The 14,018-nt window shown below is 50.0% G+C and overlaps 1 protein-coding gene across 1 annotated transcript; it reads right to left on the minus strand.

Annotated features, from left to right (window-relative positions):
* Positions 1-103: 103 nt before the first annotated feature.
* ACOT8 (acyl-CoA thioesterase 8) lies at positions 104-13,918 on the minus strand. Its single transcript, XM_043480133.1, has 6 exons — positions 13,683-13,918; positions 11,550-11,686; positions 6,171-6,396; positions 2,545-2,702; positions 1,835-2,029; positions 104-349 (listed from the first exon to the last, which is right to left on the minus strand). The coding sequence occupies exons 1-6, from the start codon at positions 13,799-13,801 to the stop codon at positions 231-233; spliced, it is 954 nt and encodes a 317-aa protein (XP_043336068.1). The 5' UTR covers positions 13,802-13,918; the 3' UTR covers positions 104-230.
* Between the last annotated feature and the right edge of the window lie 100 nt (positions 13,919-14,018).

Genomic DNA, 14,018 nt, shown 5'->3' on the forward strand with positions numbered 1-14,018 from the left:
GCCAGCCTGGCTGAAGGGCTAGGAATTCTGGCCCTGGAGTCCTGGGGTTGATGGCTGGAGGGAGGGCTGCGATCCTGGCCCAGGGGGATTAAAGGGCAGCAGCTCCAGTGGTTCGAGTCTCTTTATTTGGATGTCCCGGACAGAAGGCCCAGCCCTGGATGGTAATCCTGTCTCAGGAGTAGGGGGAGAACAGAGATCCTTGAAGCCCCAGGCCCAGCTGGCACCTCTGGCTACAGATTGCTCTTTGGGTCCTGGGGCTTAACTCGGATCACGCCCTCCTGGGCACAGGACACAGCCAGGACCCCATCCTGACGCCACAGCCGCCCGTGAACCAGGCCCCGGGAGCCACCTGCAGATGAAGAGAAGAGTCTCAGTGGCCTTCTGTCTCCTGCTGCCCAGCCAAATGCGCTCCTTGCAAGAGGTGCAACTCGGGTTGGGCCACCCCATGCCAGAGCCACGCTTGATGATGTGGTCACTCCCAATCTCCAAGCACCCCTTTTGAAGCCTGTTATGGTTGCTCAAGGGTGTAACTCCTCCCAAGGAAGCCCCACTTGATGGTTTAAAAGCACTTTCATGTATCTGCTGACTTCCTCAAGAAAAAAAATCCCAAGGGTAGAAGTTCTGCGAACAGTCTGGTTCAGTAGTTCAGCTAAGCGGATCTGTCCAACCTCTGGCCACTTGTGTAAGGAAACCCATCAGTTCCCTTTCTAATAAACCTGGCCCTCCCGGCCAGTCATTCATGTTAGAAAAAAAAAAAAAAATCTTCCACAATCACGGGGACAAAGGTGCTCAGGGGAGAGGATATGAAGCCATGAGGAGCCTAGGCAATCCCCTCCGCACGTGGAGATTCTCCCTTGCTACCTAGGGCCGACGTCTAATGTTTAGGAAGGGAACTGCTGGTTTCTTTTAAACACAGTACCGCCCACTTAGTTCTCACGGTAGCCAAGTAAAGCAGGCCTTGTCCTGTGTTCCAGATGATGACACTCAAACCCAGAGAGGCTTGGGAACTTGGCCTTAAGGATCAGGTCAAAGCCGAACCCAAGAGACCTACCATCAAGGTGTCTGTTCTGTGCTGTGATGCTGTTGATTCTTGAGAGTCCCTCTTCCCTGAGTATAAAGAGTCCCTTAAGTTTTGTCCCTGTTTCACAAAACAAGGCTTCTCTTCATTTGAAATGCACTTCCTTGGAAAGGAACCCAGGGCTCTGAGACCAGGCACTGATGAACAAGTCTGGGTTACTTGCTTCACAATATAAGGAGGGTCCAAGCAGTGGGGCCCCTACATGGCCGAGGGCCCCAACCCCCAGCCAGGCTAACTATCAGAATCAGGGAATCTTCGTAAAAATACTTTCTTGGACCTCATCCAAGCCTTGCAGTCAGAATCTTGGGGATCAAATCTGGGAATGTTTTGAAAAAGCTCTCCCGAGAGGTGGAAGAATAGGCCCCCAGCTTTGGATCCGTCTGCTCTGGTGCAACTCTATGTGTGTAGACGAGAAAACTGAGCCTCAGAGCGGAGGTGGGACGTGCCCAGCATCACACAGAGCATCTGAGGTGGTGGGACTAGCTAGTGGGACGAGCACTGAGCCTCAGATAAAGTGACTCATGTCCCCCGCATGTCACAGAAATGAAGAGCTGAGCAGGTGTCCTACCCTCAGGCCGCACCCTGTCATTTTGAAGACAAGGATGATGCAGCCTGCGGAAGCAGGCGAGGAAGTGATCTCTGCGGCACTCCATAGAAAGAGGGTGGGGCAGCATCACCCAAGAAAGCAGGCTCCCTGCCCTCCCCACCAAAGGCGCCAAGGTCAGCACCCTCGTTCCGCTTGACCCCAGTACTCACCGGCCCAGGGGCTCTCACACTCATAGAGCATCCAGTGGTCAGCTCGGAAAGGGGCGTGGAACCACATGGAGTGGTCCAGGGAGACCATGAAGTCGACGTTGTACTGCCAGTGGTGGGGCAGCATTGCTGTGCCCAGGAAGGCATAGTCCGAGATATAGGCCGCCACGCAGCAGTGCATCTTCATGTCGCCTTCGCCTGCAACAGGTTCCGGTCCCATCAGCCCTGGGCTCCTGGGCTTTACAGCTCAGGACCTGCAGGGAGGTAGGGAGAAAGGGGCTGCCGTGCACAGATGTGCAGACTCTTCACAAGGGCACCTGGCCCAAGGGTGTGTGTATGTGATGGAGGCCAAGGGAGACAGAGACTGGAGGAGGGCAGGGGATGGGTGAGGACTGAAATCCTCCCCCCGTCTCCCACCCTGAACCTTCAAAGTGTCTTCTTCCAGCTTTGCACAAAGGCACCTTATGCTTAGCAGGGGACCTGAAGAAGAATCTTGGCCAGGTGCCTTGCCTTGCCCAAGAAGGGCCCACGTGAGGATTCCCGTCACCTCCCCATTCTCCCCCTGCAAAAGGCTGAGCTCACTTCTCTGTCACTCAGATAAGGAAACAGGCCCACAGTGTGGGAGGACCATGCCCAAGGCCACCCAGGGCAGAGGAGGTGCAGGTCTAGACCCCCGAAGAGAGTTTCCTTTCAGGCCATGGGGTCCCGCTTACCAATATAGCCCTGGGCTCGCACCCAGAACATCTGTCTGGGTTCCATTTTCTTCAGCTGGCCTGGAGTGGGTGGGTTTACCACCTTGATCTCAATGGGCACCTCCTGGGCAGCAATTTGGTTCAGCCCCACTCTGTACTTCTCCTGGAGCTTCGGGTCCCTGAAAGTAAAGGGGAGAGGGGTGCGGAGACCCCAGAAGATAGGGAGCCTGTCTGAGCTGCCTCTTCTGACCCCACTCATTCCTCCACAGGAACTCCTGACATCCCCAGACCTCCCCTCCCCTCCCCTCCAGCAGACAGGATAGACAGTATCTGCATCCCTTCTTTGCCACTGAAGAGCCCGTGGCCTGCTGCAAGTTAGTCATCATCAGCCTTTTTTTCCCATCTGCAAAATGTGGATGATGACAGTCACCTACCTCACAGTTAACACGGGAGGAGACAAGATAATGCATGTAAAGCCAACACATCGAGCCATGGGGCTACCCTGTAATGGGCCCAGCTCCAGGCAATTCACACCCAGGAACTCAGATGCTATCATCCCTGCCGTCTGAGAAGTGGAGTAAACACAGAGGGGGCAGATAGCCAGCTCAGGAAGTTCATGGGGGCGGGAGTTAGACCCAGGCAGTTCTGGCTCCTCCTCGGTTCCCGTTCTTAACCGCTTCTCTATTCTAACCCTCAGGAAACAGGCTGCCCTACTTGGACTGACTTACCTAACCTGAGCCACTGGGGACATTGTCTTCGGGGCAAGGAGCCCAATTCCAGGGAAGCCCCTTTGCCGCAGGGACCACCACCCCTCGTGCCCCTAGCGCTCTTCCCCAGTATTTCATTTCCTTCCCTTTCCCCTGGAGTCCTGTCTGATGGTACCTTCTGTGATGATGGAACATTCTGGTCCACTGTGGTGGCCACTAGCCACATGGGGCTGCTGAGGGCTTGACATGTGGCCAGTGCGACCAAGGTACAGATCTGAATTAATTCTGTTTAATGTTAATAAACTCAAAACAGCCCCCTGTGGTTAGTGGTTTCCTTATGGGAGACATGGTTCTAGATTCAGGGACCTTTAAGAACAATGTCCTCCTTTCATTCTCAAAGTTTTTTATTTAATTTATTTTTGTCCGTGGCATGTGGGATCTTAATTCCCCTAACAGGGACTGAACCCAAGTGCCCTGTCGTGAAAGTTAACCCCTGAGCCTCCAGGGAGAAAAGAAGAGAAAGTGAAAGTCGCTCAGTCATGTCTAACTCTTTGCGACCCCATGGACTACACAGTCCATGGAATTCTCCAGGCCAGAATACTGGAGTGGGTAGCCGTTCCCTTCTCCAGGGGATCTTCCTGACCCAGGGATTGAACCCAGGTCTCCTTCTCAAATATTTTGGAGCTCTGACCACACACCAGGCTCCATGTTTATTCCTCTCTGTCAAGAGTGGCGTAACTACAATTTACTGAGCACTCACTGAGCGCCTTGTTATCAATTATCTCTGTCATCCTCACAGCAGCCTTACGAGGGATTTTATAGGGATTTCGATGGATTTTATAACTGATCACAAGCTCAGAGTGGGAAAGCAACTTGCCAGACTCACACAGCAGGCAGTGACAGAGTCCAGATCTGAGCCCAGGCCTTTCCCAGGTTCGGACGCACACCTGCTCCGTCACACTGGGCTGACTCCCCTGCACGGGGCACTAGGCGGTGGAGCTCTCCTTACTACTCAGCTGTGAAGCAGGCGGGGCAGAAACGACGACCCCCATTTTTCATATGAAGAAGCGGGCTCTGAGAGGCTGGAGACTTGGGCAAAGCTACACAGCAGGGGGACACCAAGAGAGGTGGAGCCCTGGCAGGAACCTGTGGGCACCTCTGTCAAGTTTATGATTAACCTCCATATGTGAACCTTTATTCCTTTTCTTGTTCAAAACGTGTTCTCCTCAAGACTGAAGAGTGTCGAAAGAAAGGTGGGAACTGTAATTGAGCAGGACCCTGTGGGGCCTTCCGGGGACAGGTCTTCCACTTCCTTGGCTTTCACTCCTCTCTGAGGTACCCAGGTAACCAGCATTTGATTCACATTTCCTGAGTTGTTTTTACAGCTGTGAAAAGCCCTCACAAAATGGAAGATGTTAACTACTAGTGATTGTGAGCACACAGCCCCAGGAACCTAGGGACTGATGAGGTTCACCCCTGAGACACTGCCCTGTTACATCACCATCAGCCAATCAGAGAACTGCGCATGAGCTGATCATGTGCCCTGCAGCCTGCCCCCACCACACCAGTCTAGCTTTTTTCTTCTTTTAATATATACCTATTTATTTTTATTTGGCTGTGCTGTGTCTTAGTTGTGATGGGGGGGTTCTTCCATCTTCTTTGCGGTACTCGGGATCTTTTTGTTGTAGTATGGGGGATCTAGTCCCCCAAGCGGGGATTGAACCCAGGCTCCCTGCACTGGCAGCACGAAGTCTTAGCCACTGAACCACCAGGGAAGCCCCGAGCTTTTTTTTTTTTTAATTGGAGGATAACTGCTCTACAGTCATGTTAGTTTCTGCCATACAACAATGTGTGTCTGATAGGGACAGAGTTAAGGGACAAAACAGGTGATTCCATAGTGAATCCCACTAGGGGACTGTGGGCTTCCCTGGGAGCTCAGCTGGTAAAGCATCCGCCTGCAAGGCAGGAGACCCTGGTTCGATTCCTGGGTTGGGAAGATCCCCTGGAGAAGGGATAGGCCACCCACTCCAGTATTCATGGGCTTCCCTGGTGGCTTAGCTAGTAAAGAATCCACCTGCAATGCAGAAGACTACGGGTCAATACCTGAGTTGGGAAGATCCCCTGTAGGAGGGCATGGCAACCCACTCCAGTATTCTTGCCTGGAGAATTCCCATGGACAGAGGAGCCTGGCAGGCTACAGTCCATGAGGCTGCAAAGAGTCAGACATGACTGAGCCCCTGCAACTAAGCACTAAGGGACTGTTAAGTAGAATAAGTATGGGAAACCCTGATAAGTTAATGATTACTCAAGAAAGCAGGTTTGCTTAGCAACAAAGCCATGCAACAGAAGCAGGAGACCTGCCCCCAAAACAGTGAGACCCATACCCTGCCCAGTGAGTTCAGTAAGTTAATGAGCCCTGGGACACACTGTGCACACACGAAAAACAATCATTTGTGGATCGAGCTTGACCACGCAGGGACAAGAAAACTTCCCTGCTCAAGCTGGAGGAGGAGCTGATGTTGGAAGCATGACATCTACTCAAGAAAGACAAAGACGTTCTTTTCTTCCTTCCCACTTTTCCTTCGATTATAAAACTGTATCCCAGTAAGTTCTCAGGGTGCGGCATCTCTCCCGCCCACTTATAAGCCTCACAAGTGTCCTCTTCTAATAAATCACTTATTAATCACTTTGCCTCTTGCTGCATTATTTTCTGTGCTGAGTCATAAAGGACTATGGTACCGAAGCTCTTCAGAGCCCCTGAAATGACACCAAACGGTTTCAAATCAGCTGCAAGTATACCTATATTCCCTCCCTTCCACTCCCCCAAGTCCCAGTCCTGCTTTTTAAAATGCTAGTTGGGATCCACTGAAGAACCCTGTGACCCGCCAATGGGTGGCAACTGCGGTTTGAACACTGTCCTGGGGCCTCCAGGTCTCTCACCTCAAATACTGGTCAATGAGGGCCTCGTGGCTGAGCAGCTCCTCCGGCGGGGGCACAGCAGGCATGGAGAACTGGTGCTGCATGGGGCTGGGCTGGGCCTTCTGGAAGGAAGCCTGGCAGATGAAGATGGGCTTGCCATGTTGCACAGCCTTCACGAAGCGCACAGAGAAGCTCTCCCCTGTCCGCGTCCGCTCCACCTGGTAGAGCACCGGCACCTTCGGGTCCCCTGCAGCGGGCATGAGGCTCACATGAGCCCCAGCGGGCCCCGCAGGCCCACCCACCTGATGGCTCTCCATTTCTTTTCTGCTAGAGAGCCACCGGCTGCGGCCTGCTGGGTCCCAGCTACTGGGGATGCAGAGAGGAACCCTAGACCCTGTCATCAGGATGCTCCTGGTGCAGGCAGAGCTCCTGTCCACCAATAGCACGGGACAGAAGGGATGCTGACAGATTCCGTGCATTCAAAGCCTGGCTCCGCCACTCACCAGCTGCAGCTGTGTGACCTTGGGGAAATCACTTAACCTCTCTGAGCAGTTAACCCATCTGTGAAATAGGAACATCATAGTGTTCATACCTCTCAGGGTTTCAATGAGGGTGAATTAGTTCAGAGTTGTAAGGTATTCAGAATAATATCTGGCACACAGTAAGTTCTCTGTGTTTACATAAAATACTCTCAGCCTTTGTCTTGTTCCACCTGTGACTGGGATCTTGTCATGAGCACAGTACCATTCTTCTAGATCAGGGGTCAGCAAATCTGGTCTGCTGCCTGTTTTCTTTCTTTAAAACAATTTTATTTATTTATTTTTGGCTGCACTGGGTCTTCGTTGCTTTGTGAGGGCTTTCTCTAACTGCCACGAGCAGGGGCTACCCTCTAGTTATGGTGCTCGGGCTTCTCACTGCGGTGACCTTTCTCGTTACCAAGCACGGGATCTAGGCACTGGGCTTCCTTAGTTGCAGCACTCAGGCTCAGTGGTTGCAGCGTGTGGTCTCAGTTGCTCCTCGGAACGTGGGATCTTCCCAGAGCAGGAACTGAACCCATGCCCCCACGCAATGGCAGGTGGATTATTATCCATTGCACCACCAGGGAAGTCCCTGCTGCCTGTTTTCTTTTTGTTTTTCTTTTCTACCTTCTGTTTTTTTTTTGAGAACAAGCAAAGGTTATTTATTCAGAATTTAGTATATCAAGGGAATCAGCCACAGTTACTTCTGTTTGGCAGAGACTCAAAGGCAGACAGAGTGGGAAAGCTTTATAGTGGGGGGGAGAAAAAGGCTTCCGGTGTGCCCTGCTTGGACACCGCTGGCAAGGGGAAGCTACAGGTAGGCTAACCAGAGGTGGGATAGCCCATGTAACTGATGCAGGGCACATGTTTGGCTTTCCCTGGTTAGTCCTAAGTTGGAAACAGGGGTAAAAAGTAGGGAAGCTCTCGGTTATTCACCAACTCCTGGCCATTAGGGGCTGATCCTTACAGGGACTATGGTTTGGCTTTCTAGACTGACTGCTAGACATGGTGGTCTGACTTCCTCCAAGCCTGACTTGTAGATAGTAGGCTGGCTTCCTGTGCTAGTTGCTACCAGTTGTGGCTCAGAGTAATTTTTTTATATACGGTTTGGCCATTGTCTGATAGTCATTCTCCCAGGAAAGGGCTGCTGTTAAGTCAGTTCCTTCATTCTTAATGCAAATGGAAGTCACTTGGTCCTTCTCCTTCGCTATCCGCTCTCTCAGTGCAGGAGGGGAAACACTGGCCCCAGGGTAAGGACTACTAACCCTCAACAAACAGGCTGGGAAGGGTTTTTAGAAGGAGAGAGTCTTCCTGGTGTCCCTGAAGTCCTTTGGTCTGAGTCAGATGACCTTGGAGAACCCTAACTTCTAGGTGGAAAAACGCCTTGGGGATGATTTTCAACTTTGAGATGAAAGAAGCAGATCTAGAGAAGTGTTGTTTCCTCCACCTTGTCCGGTGGGAAGCCTCCGCCAAGCACCAGGGCTCATTCAACAGCCATAAACATGCCTCTAACACCTTGAAGCCCAGCAGGTTTGCTCAGGTCTGCTAGCCGGCAATGCTAAAGGGCATTTTTATCAGAATGGGGGCTCCTCAAGGCCTTAGTGGAGTGAGAAGTGGCAACCCACTCTGGTATTCTTGCCTAGAGAATCCCATGGACAGAGGAGCCTGATGAGCTACAGTACATGGGTCACAAAGAGTCAGACACAGTTGAGCAACAGAGCACACACACAAGGCCAAAGGCCTTTGAGAAGGGTTTCCCAAGAGTCCAGAAACTGTAGATAGCTACATGAGCAGCCTGATTTCAGGGGATGGGAAAGAGGCCTCCCTTCCCTACCAAAAAACGTTTTTCATCCAGTCCTTGGGCTGCAGCTAAAATGCAGTATTTTCCATTACTAGTGATTTACCTTTCAGTATGAATGAGTTCTAGACCTGTTCTTTAAAATTTGTATTGGAACAGAGCAGGTAGGCTCTGCTGTATATTGAAGGAAGAGAGATAATGAGTTATGGAGTTGAGTGCATTTGTTACATTAACCTGAAACAGATAGCCAGATATTTCGCCAGAGAAGATATGTTTCTTCAGAATCAGCAGAGAATTGCAATTCGAGGTCTGCAACCATGGTGAGCCAGGTACAAGTTTCCCGCTCAGCAAGGGAAGGAGACCGCTTTTATAGAGGGGGATAGGAGGGGCTACAGTACAGTGTAATTAGGAGGGTCCTAGTAAACAAGGAGCCTGTGGTTTTCCATTGGCTGATGCCTTGCCAGAAAGGAGTCTTTCTTCCTCTTTGGCTCCGTTGTCACAGGGCACGAGAGCACCCTCTTCTCTTCCAACTCTCCTGAATGGAGGTTTCCGTTTAATTTTTTACAGTTAAACTAGGGTATCTTCTCATGTTGGTTTCACATTAACCATGCCAAGTAGGTTTTACCCCGATTGTATAGATGGGGAAATTGATGCCAAAAATAACAGTTTTGGAGAATACAGCCAAGACCATTTGTTTATGTATTTCGACTATTGTTCTGCCCATAAAATCGAAAATATTTATGATCTGACTTTATAGAATGTTTTTTGACTCCTGCTGTAGAATCTTCAAGCTCTAAAGAGTTGGACACGACTTAGTCACTAAACAACACCCTGGTAGTGGGTCACATCAGAAACTAACAGCTTCCCTTTCTGCCTTGCTGCCAGGAAGCTTGGAGCTAACTTTTGTATAAAACTGTGATGATATGCCTTAGCCTAGTATTCTGACACAATCATTCCCCCCCAAATCCCAGTCTCCTGGCCCTTTATTACTTTTAAAACTTTTGCCCCAAATGTTTTATTTTTTTCCCCACACTTTATTTTCTTGCAGATTATATTCCATTACAGGTTATTAAAAGATACTGAATTCTCTATGCCTCACAGTAAATCCTTGTTGCAGATCTATTTTACGTATTATAGTTTGTATCTGTTAACCCCATACTCCTAATCTGCCTCAACTTTTATTTTATTTTTTAAATTAAAGAATTTATTTTTGGCCACATCACACGGTTTGCAGGATCTTAGTTTCCTGACCAGGGATCAAACCTAGGCCCTCCACAGTGAAACCATGGAGTCTTAACCACTGGGCCATTAGGGAATTCTGACTTTTAACAGCCAATTATTTTCAGCTGTCTTCTTTCAAGAAGTAGAAAGGGGATACAAATAACTGGTGATTATTAGGATATAGCGGTGTTGGCACCATTCATTTCATGCTGCTTCTGGATGGAGAATTTCCAAGGAAGTGGATGCCTCCCGCAGAACCTGAGATGGGCTCTACCATGGTTCTGGAATTATTTCCCAAGAGTGAAAGAGCACGGAAGGAGAACAAAGCACAGAGCCTGGAGTCACCCAGCCTCAGGTTCAAATCCTGGCCTTGCCTCTCTGAGCATTATGGAAGCTGCTTACATAACCTCTTTGGGTCCAAGGTTCCTTACACGTAGAATAAACACCCCTCGGCTTTACTGAAGAGGATCAAACAAGATAATGTAAATAGTTGTGCACTGTAACATGCAAATTGTAACCACTCCCATAAATTCATCATCAAAAAATAGTGGTAAGTACTATTTATGGAAGACTCACAATTTGCCAGGCCCTGCACTATATACTTCACCTACAAAGATTAAGAATTGTTTTCAGAAACTGGATAATGAAACTGGTTCAAAGGGATCAGGTAATGCCCCCACTTCCACAAAGTGAAACAAAACTGTCTCACTGAGCGAGGAGGATTACAGTATCAAAAGGCCAGTATTTCTGGAGTTTACAAGCAAGCTGAGGGAACGAAGGGCACACGGGCATGTCTGCTTCCAACTGGCATAAAGGTTAAGGGCAGGGCTCATCCCAAAATAAGCATTCAAATACTTTATAGCAATGACTGTCAGGAAAGGCCAGGAAATAAAGGGGTGGGGAGTGACGGACAGGGGAATATAGTATGAAAAGGTATATTTACTATCAAACTATTCTATATTTGTATATATGCTGGGAAAGACTGAAGGCAAAAGGAGAAGTGGGTGACAGAGGATGAGATGGTTAGATAGCATCACTGACTCAATGGACATGAATTTGAGCAAACTCTGGAAGATAGTGAAGGACAGGGAAGCCTGGCAGGCTGCAGTCCTTGCGGACACGACTTACTGAGTGAACAACAATTCTATGTTTGTAAAATGAAGGGGGGAAACCCACTGTCTTTTTTAAAACAGGTCACATTTCATAAAGTTACATAAATTCTTCTCAGTTGATGGGACCACGCAGTAGGCAGAGACTCTTAAAATTGGGAGCATCTGCTTAGGAGTGAGATTTTTATGTTTCTCAAAAGAGCATGGGTTTTAAAAGATTATGCTCTTTCTTTGATTTGATCCCAGAGTTGTTAGCTAGAACAATCTTGCTTGGCCCAGGCCCTCCTGCATTTTTCAGCTGGGAAGAAGGAGGGGGTGAGGAAGAGTGCTCACCCAGCACCCAGCACTCAAGGGCACCCAGCAAATCAGTGACAAAGCTCCACCTAGACTAGAGGTCTCTTGATTCCCAGGCTGGTCTCTTTTCCAAACTCCCAGCAGAGATTCCAGGACTTCTCTGAGGAAAGCACCAGGACTGGCACCAGACGGTGTGTAAAGGATAAAGGGCAAAAGACCCACTGGGAACCATTAAGCACCAACAAGTACCTAGTATGTCAACAGCTACTGGGTCTAAGGTTCTTCCCCGTCCCTGCCCTTCTTCCTCTAGGCTCCCCTGAGGGTGATCAACTAACCTCACCATTCCTCTCCCCTCCCCTTCTCTCCCCCTTTCTCCTCAGTCACCACCCCCATCCCTCAAGGCCAGAATTCTTCTGCTGGGCCACCTGGGCTGGGGTGGGGTAGGGAGGAGTTGGTTTACCTTTCCGTACAAAGTAGCAATGCAGGGAATGCACATGGACATCTTCACTCACAGACTTGGCTGCAGCCACCAGGGCCTGGCCCACGATCTGACCCCCAAACAGACGCTGGGTTGAGGGTACCCAGTAATGCCTTCCTCTGTGGGGAGAGGGGGACAAGAGGAAAGACTTGGGGGCTGAGCCAAATCCTACGACCTTCAATGAGCCTCCAGTGCAGGATTTCTTAACCTGATTGGGGTTTGTGATGCTTTGAGAATCCGGCGAAAGCTTTTCCCTAGACAAATATCCTAACATCACTCTACCTACAACTCCAAGGCCTTATCTGTGGACTTCAGTTAAGGGTCATGAACCAATCCTCATATTTTACACTAGGAGAACAGGGATCAGAGAGGGACACTGACTTGAGCAAGGTCACAAAGTTCAAAAATTGCCATCCTGAGCAGTATCTGGGTCTTTTGATCCCAAGTCCAATATGTCTTCCATTGCCCATACGTGGGTAAGACATAAGCTTGTCTCAAGGCCTTGAGTAGACCAAGATGAACCCCACAATCTGCAGGTGGACTGCATTAGGTCTGCCACTTACACTCCTCAACTTTGCTAGACCAGTTCTTAAAAGAAATAAATTTAGAGCTTGGAGGCCCTCAGACCTCACGTCTAACCCATTCAGTGCACAGATGAGGAAACGCAGCCCCTAGAGGTGAAAAGTCTCCCCAGTGAAAGATTAAGAATTAAGATTAAGTCTCAAGATTCCCACTGCCCGGCCCAGCATTTTTCATATCAGTTCAGTTCAGTTCAGTTCAGTCACTCAGTCGTGTCTGACTCTTTGCGACCCCAAGAATCGCAGCACGCCAGGCCTCCCTGTCCATCACATACTCCTGGAGTTTACTCAAACTTATGCCCATCGAGTTGGTGATGCCATCCAGCCACCTCATCCTCTGTTGTCCCATTCTCCTCCTGCCCCCAATCCCTCAGGGTCTTTTCCAGCGAGTCAACTCTTCACATGAGGTGGCCAAAGTATTGGAGTTTCAGCTTCACCATCAGTCCTTCCAATGAACACCCAGGACTGATCTCCTTTAGGATGGACTGGTTGAATCTCCTTGCAGTCCAAGGGACTCTCAAGAGTCTTCTCCAACACCATAGTTCAAAAGCATCAATTTTTTGGCACTCAGCTTTCTTCATAGTCCAACTCTCACATCCATACATGATCACAGGAAAAACCATAGCCTTGACTAGACGGACCTTTGTTGGCAAAGTAATGTCTCTGCTTTTTAATATGCTGTCTAGGTTGGTCATAACTTTCCTTCCAAGGAGTAAGCGTCTTTTAATTTTATGGCTGCAGTCACCATCTGCAGTGATTTTGGAGCCCAAAAAATAAAGTCTGACACTGTTTCCACTGTCTCCCCATCTATTTCCCATGAGGTAATGGGACCAGATGCCATGATCTTAGTTTTCTGAATGTTAAGCTTTAAGCCAACTTTTTCACTCTCCTCATATAAGGCACTGCAAAATTCCAGGCAGTTATTTGCAGTTGGTTAAACGGGGGTGCGGGGCGGGGCGGGGGTGGGGGGGGGCGGGCGGGATTAAGTTAGTGCCTAAAACAGCTTCCAATAAGCCAGGAGGAGCCTTGGAAGCTTGAACTGTTACATCCCCAGTTACAGTCAAGAAATTTAAGTGACATCAGGAAGGAAACTGGCTCAGGACTCAGAAGGAATAAGGAGCTACTAGACCCCACCTAGTGGTGGTGGGGATGGAGTATGTAAAAGGAAAAGATAGTGACTATGCAATGAGCTGCGGATAAGTTTGTCCCCTCGGACAAATCACTGCCCTTTCTGAGCTGGCTCTCCCAGGGACCTGACCCTTCCTGGGGAGGCTGCTGAGAAGTATACCTCGGATCACCACTTTATCTGACCAGATTGCCAGGACCTCCCGGGGATGAGGCTGCACAGAGCCCCGCGCCGAGGAGGAAGCCGGGGCAGCTTCTTCAGGCACAAGTTCACTCCCAATTACGGCAGACGCATCGCGCACAGAGCCCTCCCTCCTCCCGAGGGGTACGAGCAGGGGTAGTGGGGTTGCAGCAATCAAGATCAGGAGACTCTGACCCGATGCGGGGGTGCGGGCCAGATGCGGCCGGCTACCTGTAGAGATCCTCATCCAGCGGCTCGAGGTTGAGCACGCTGGTGACCAGGACGCTGCGGAGGTCCCCGGGTGGATCGCCGCCGCCCTGTTCGTCTTCCAGGTCCCGAGGGGGCGACATGTAGTTCACCAGCTGCCGGCCCGGGTCTTTGCGCTGGCGGGGCACACGCGGACACCTGAACAGAACGCGCAGCCTCGAGAGGACTCTTAAGTGACCGGAAGTCTCCCTCAGGCCCTAAGAAAGAAGGAAAGCCTGAATCCTGTTTATGATTGGTCGGTGCTTCGGTCATTCTTCGGATGGAGACCCCATCTGCTCTCTAGCAATTGGGGGAAATGAG

This window comes from Cervus canadensis, chromosome 10, assembly GCF_019320065.1.
Source record: "Cervus canadensis isolate Bull #8, Minnesota chromosome 10, ASM1932006v1, whole genome shotgun sequence".
Lineage (NCBI taxonomy): Eukaryota > Metazoa > Chordata > Mammalia > Artiodactyla > Cervidae > Cervus > Cervus canadensis.

Bases quoted from the DNA above. Each gene is read 5' to 3' on its own strand.
- ACOT8 (XM_043480133.1), bottom strand. From the start codon at position 13,801: ATGTCGCCCCCTCGGGACCTGGAAGACGAACAGGGCGGCGGCGATCCA. The intron at 11,687-13,682 runs GTAGCCGGCCGC...CTCTCCCCACAG, and splicing joins CTGGATGAGGATCTCTACAG to AGGAAGGCATTACTGGGTAC. The intron at 350-1,834 runs GTGAGTACTGGG...CTTCATCTGCAG, and splicing joins GTGTGAGAGCCCCTGGGCCG to GTGGCTCCCGGGGCCTGGTT.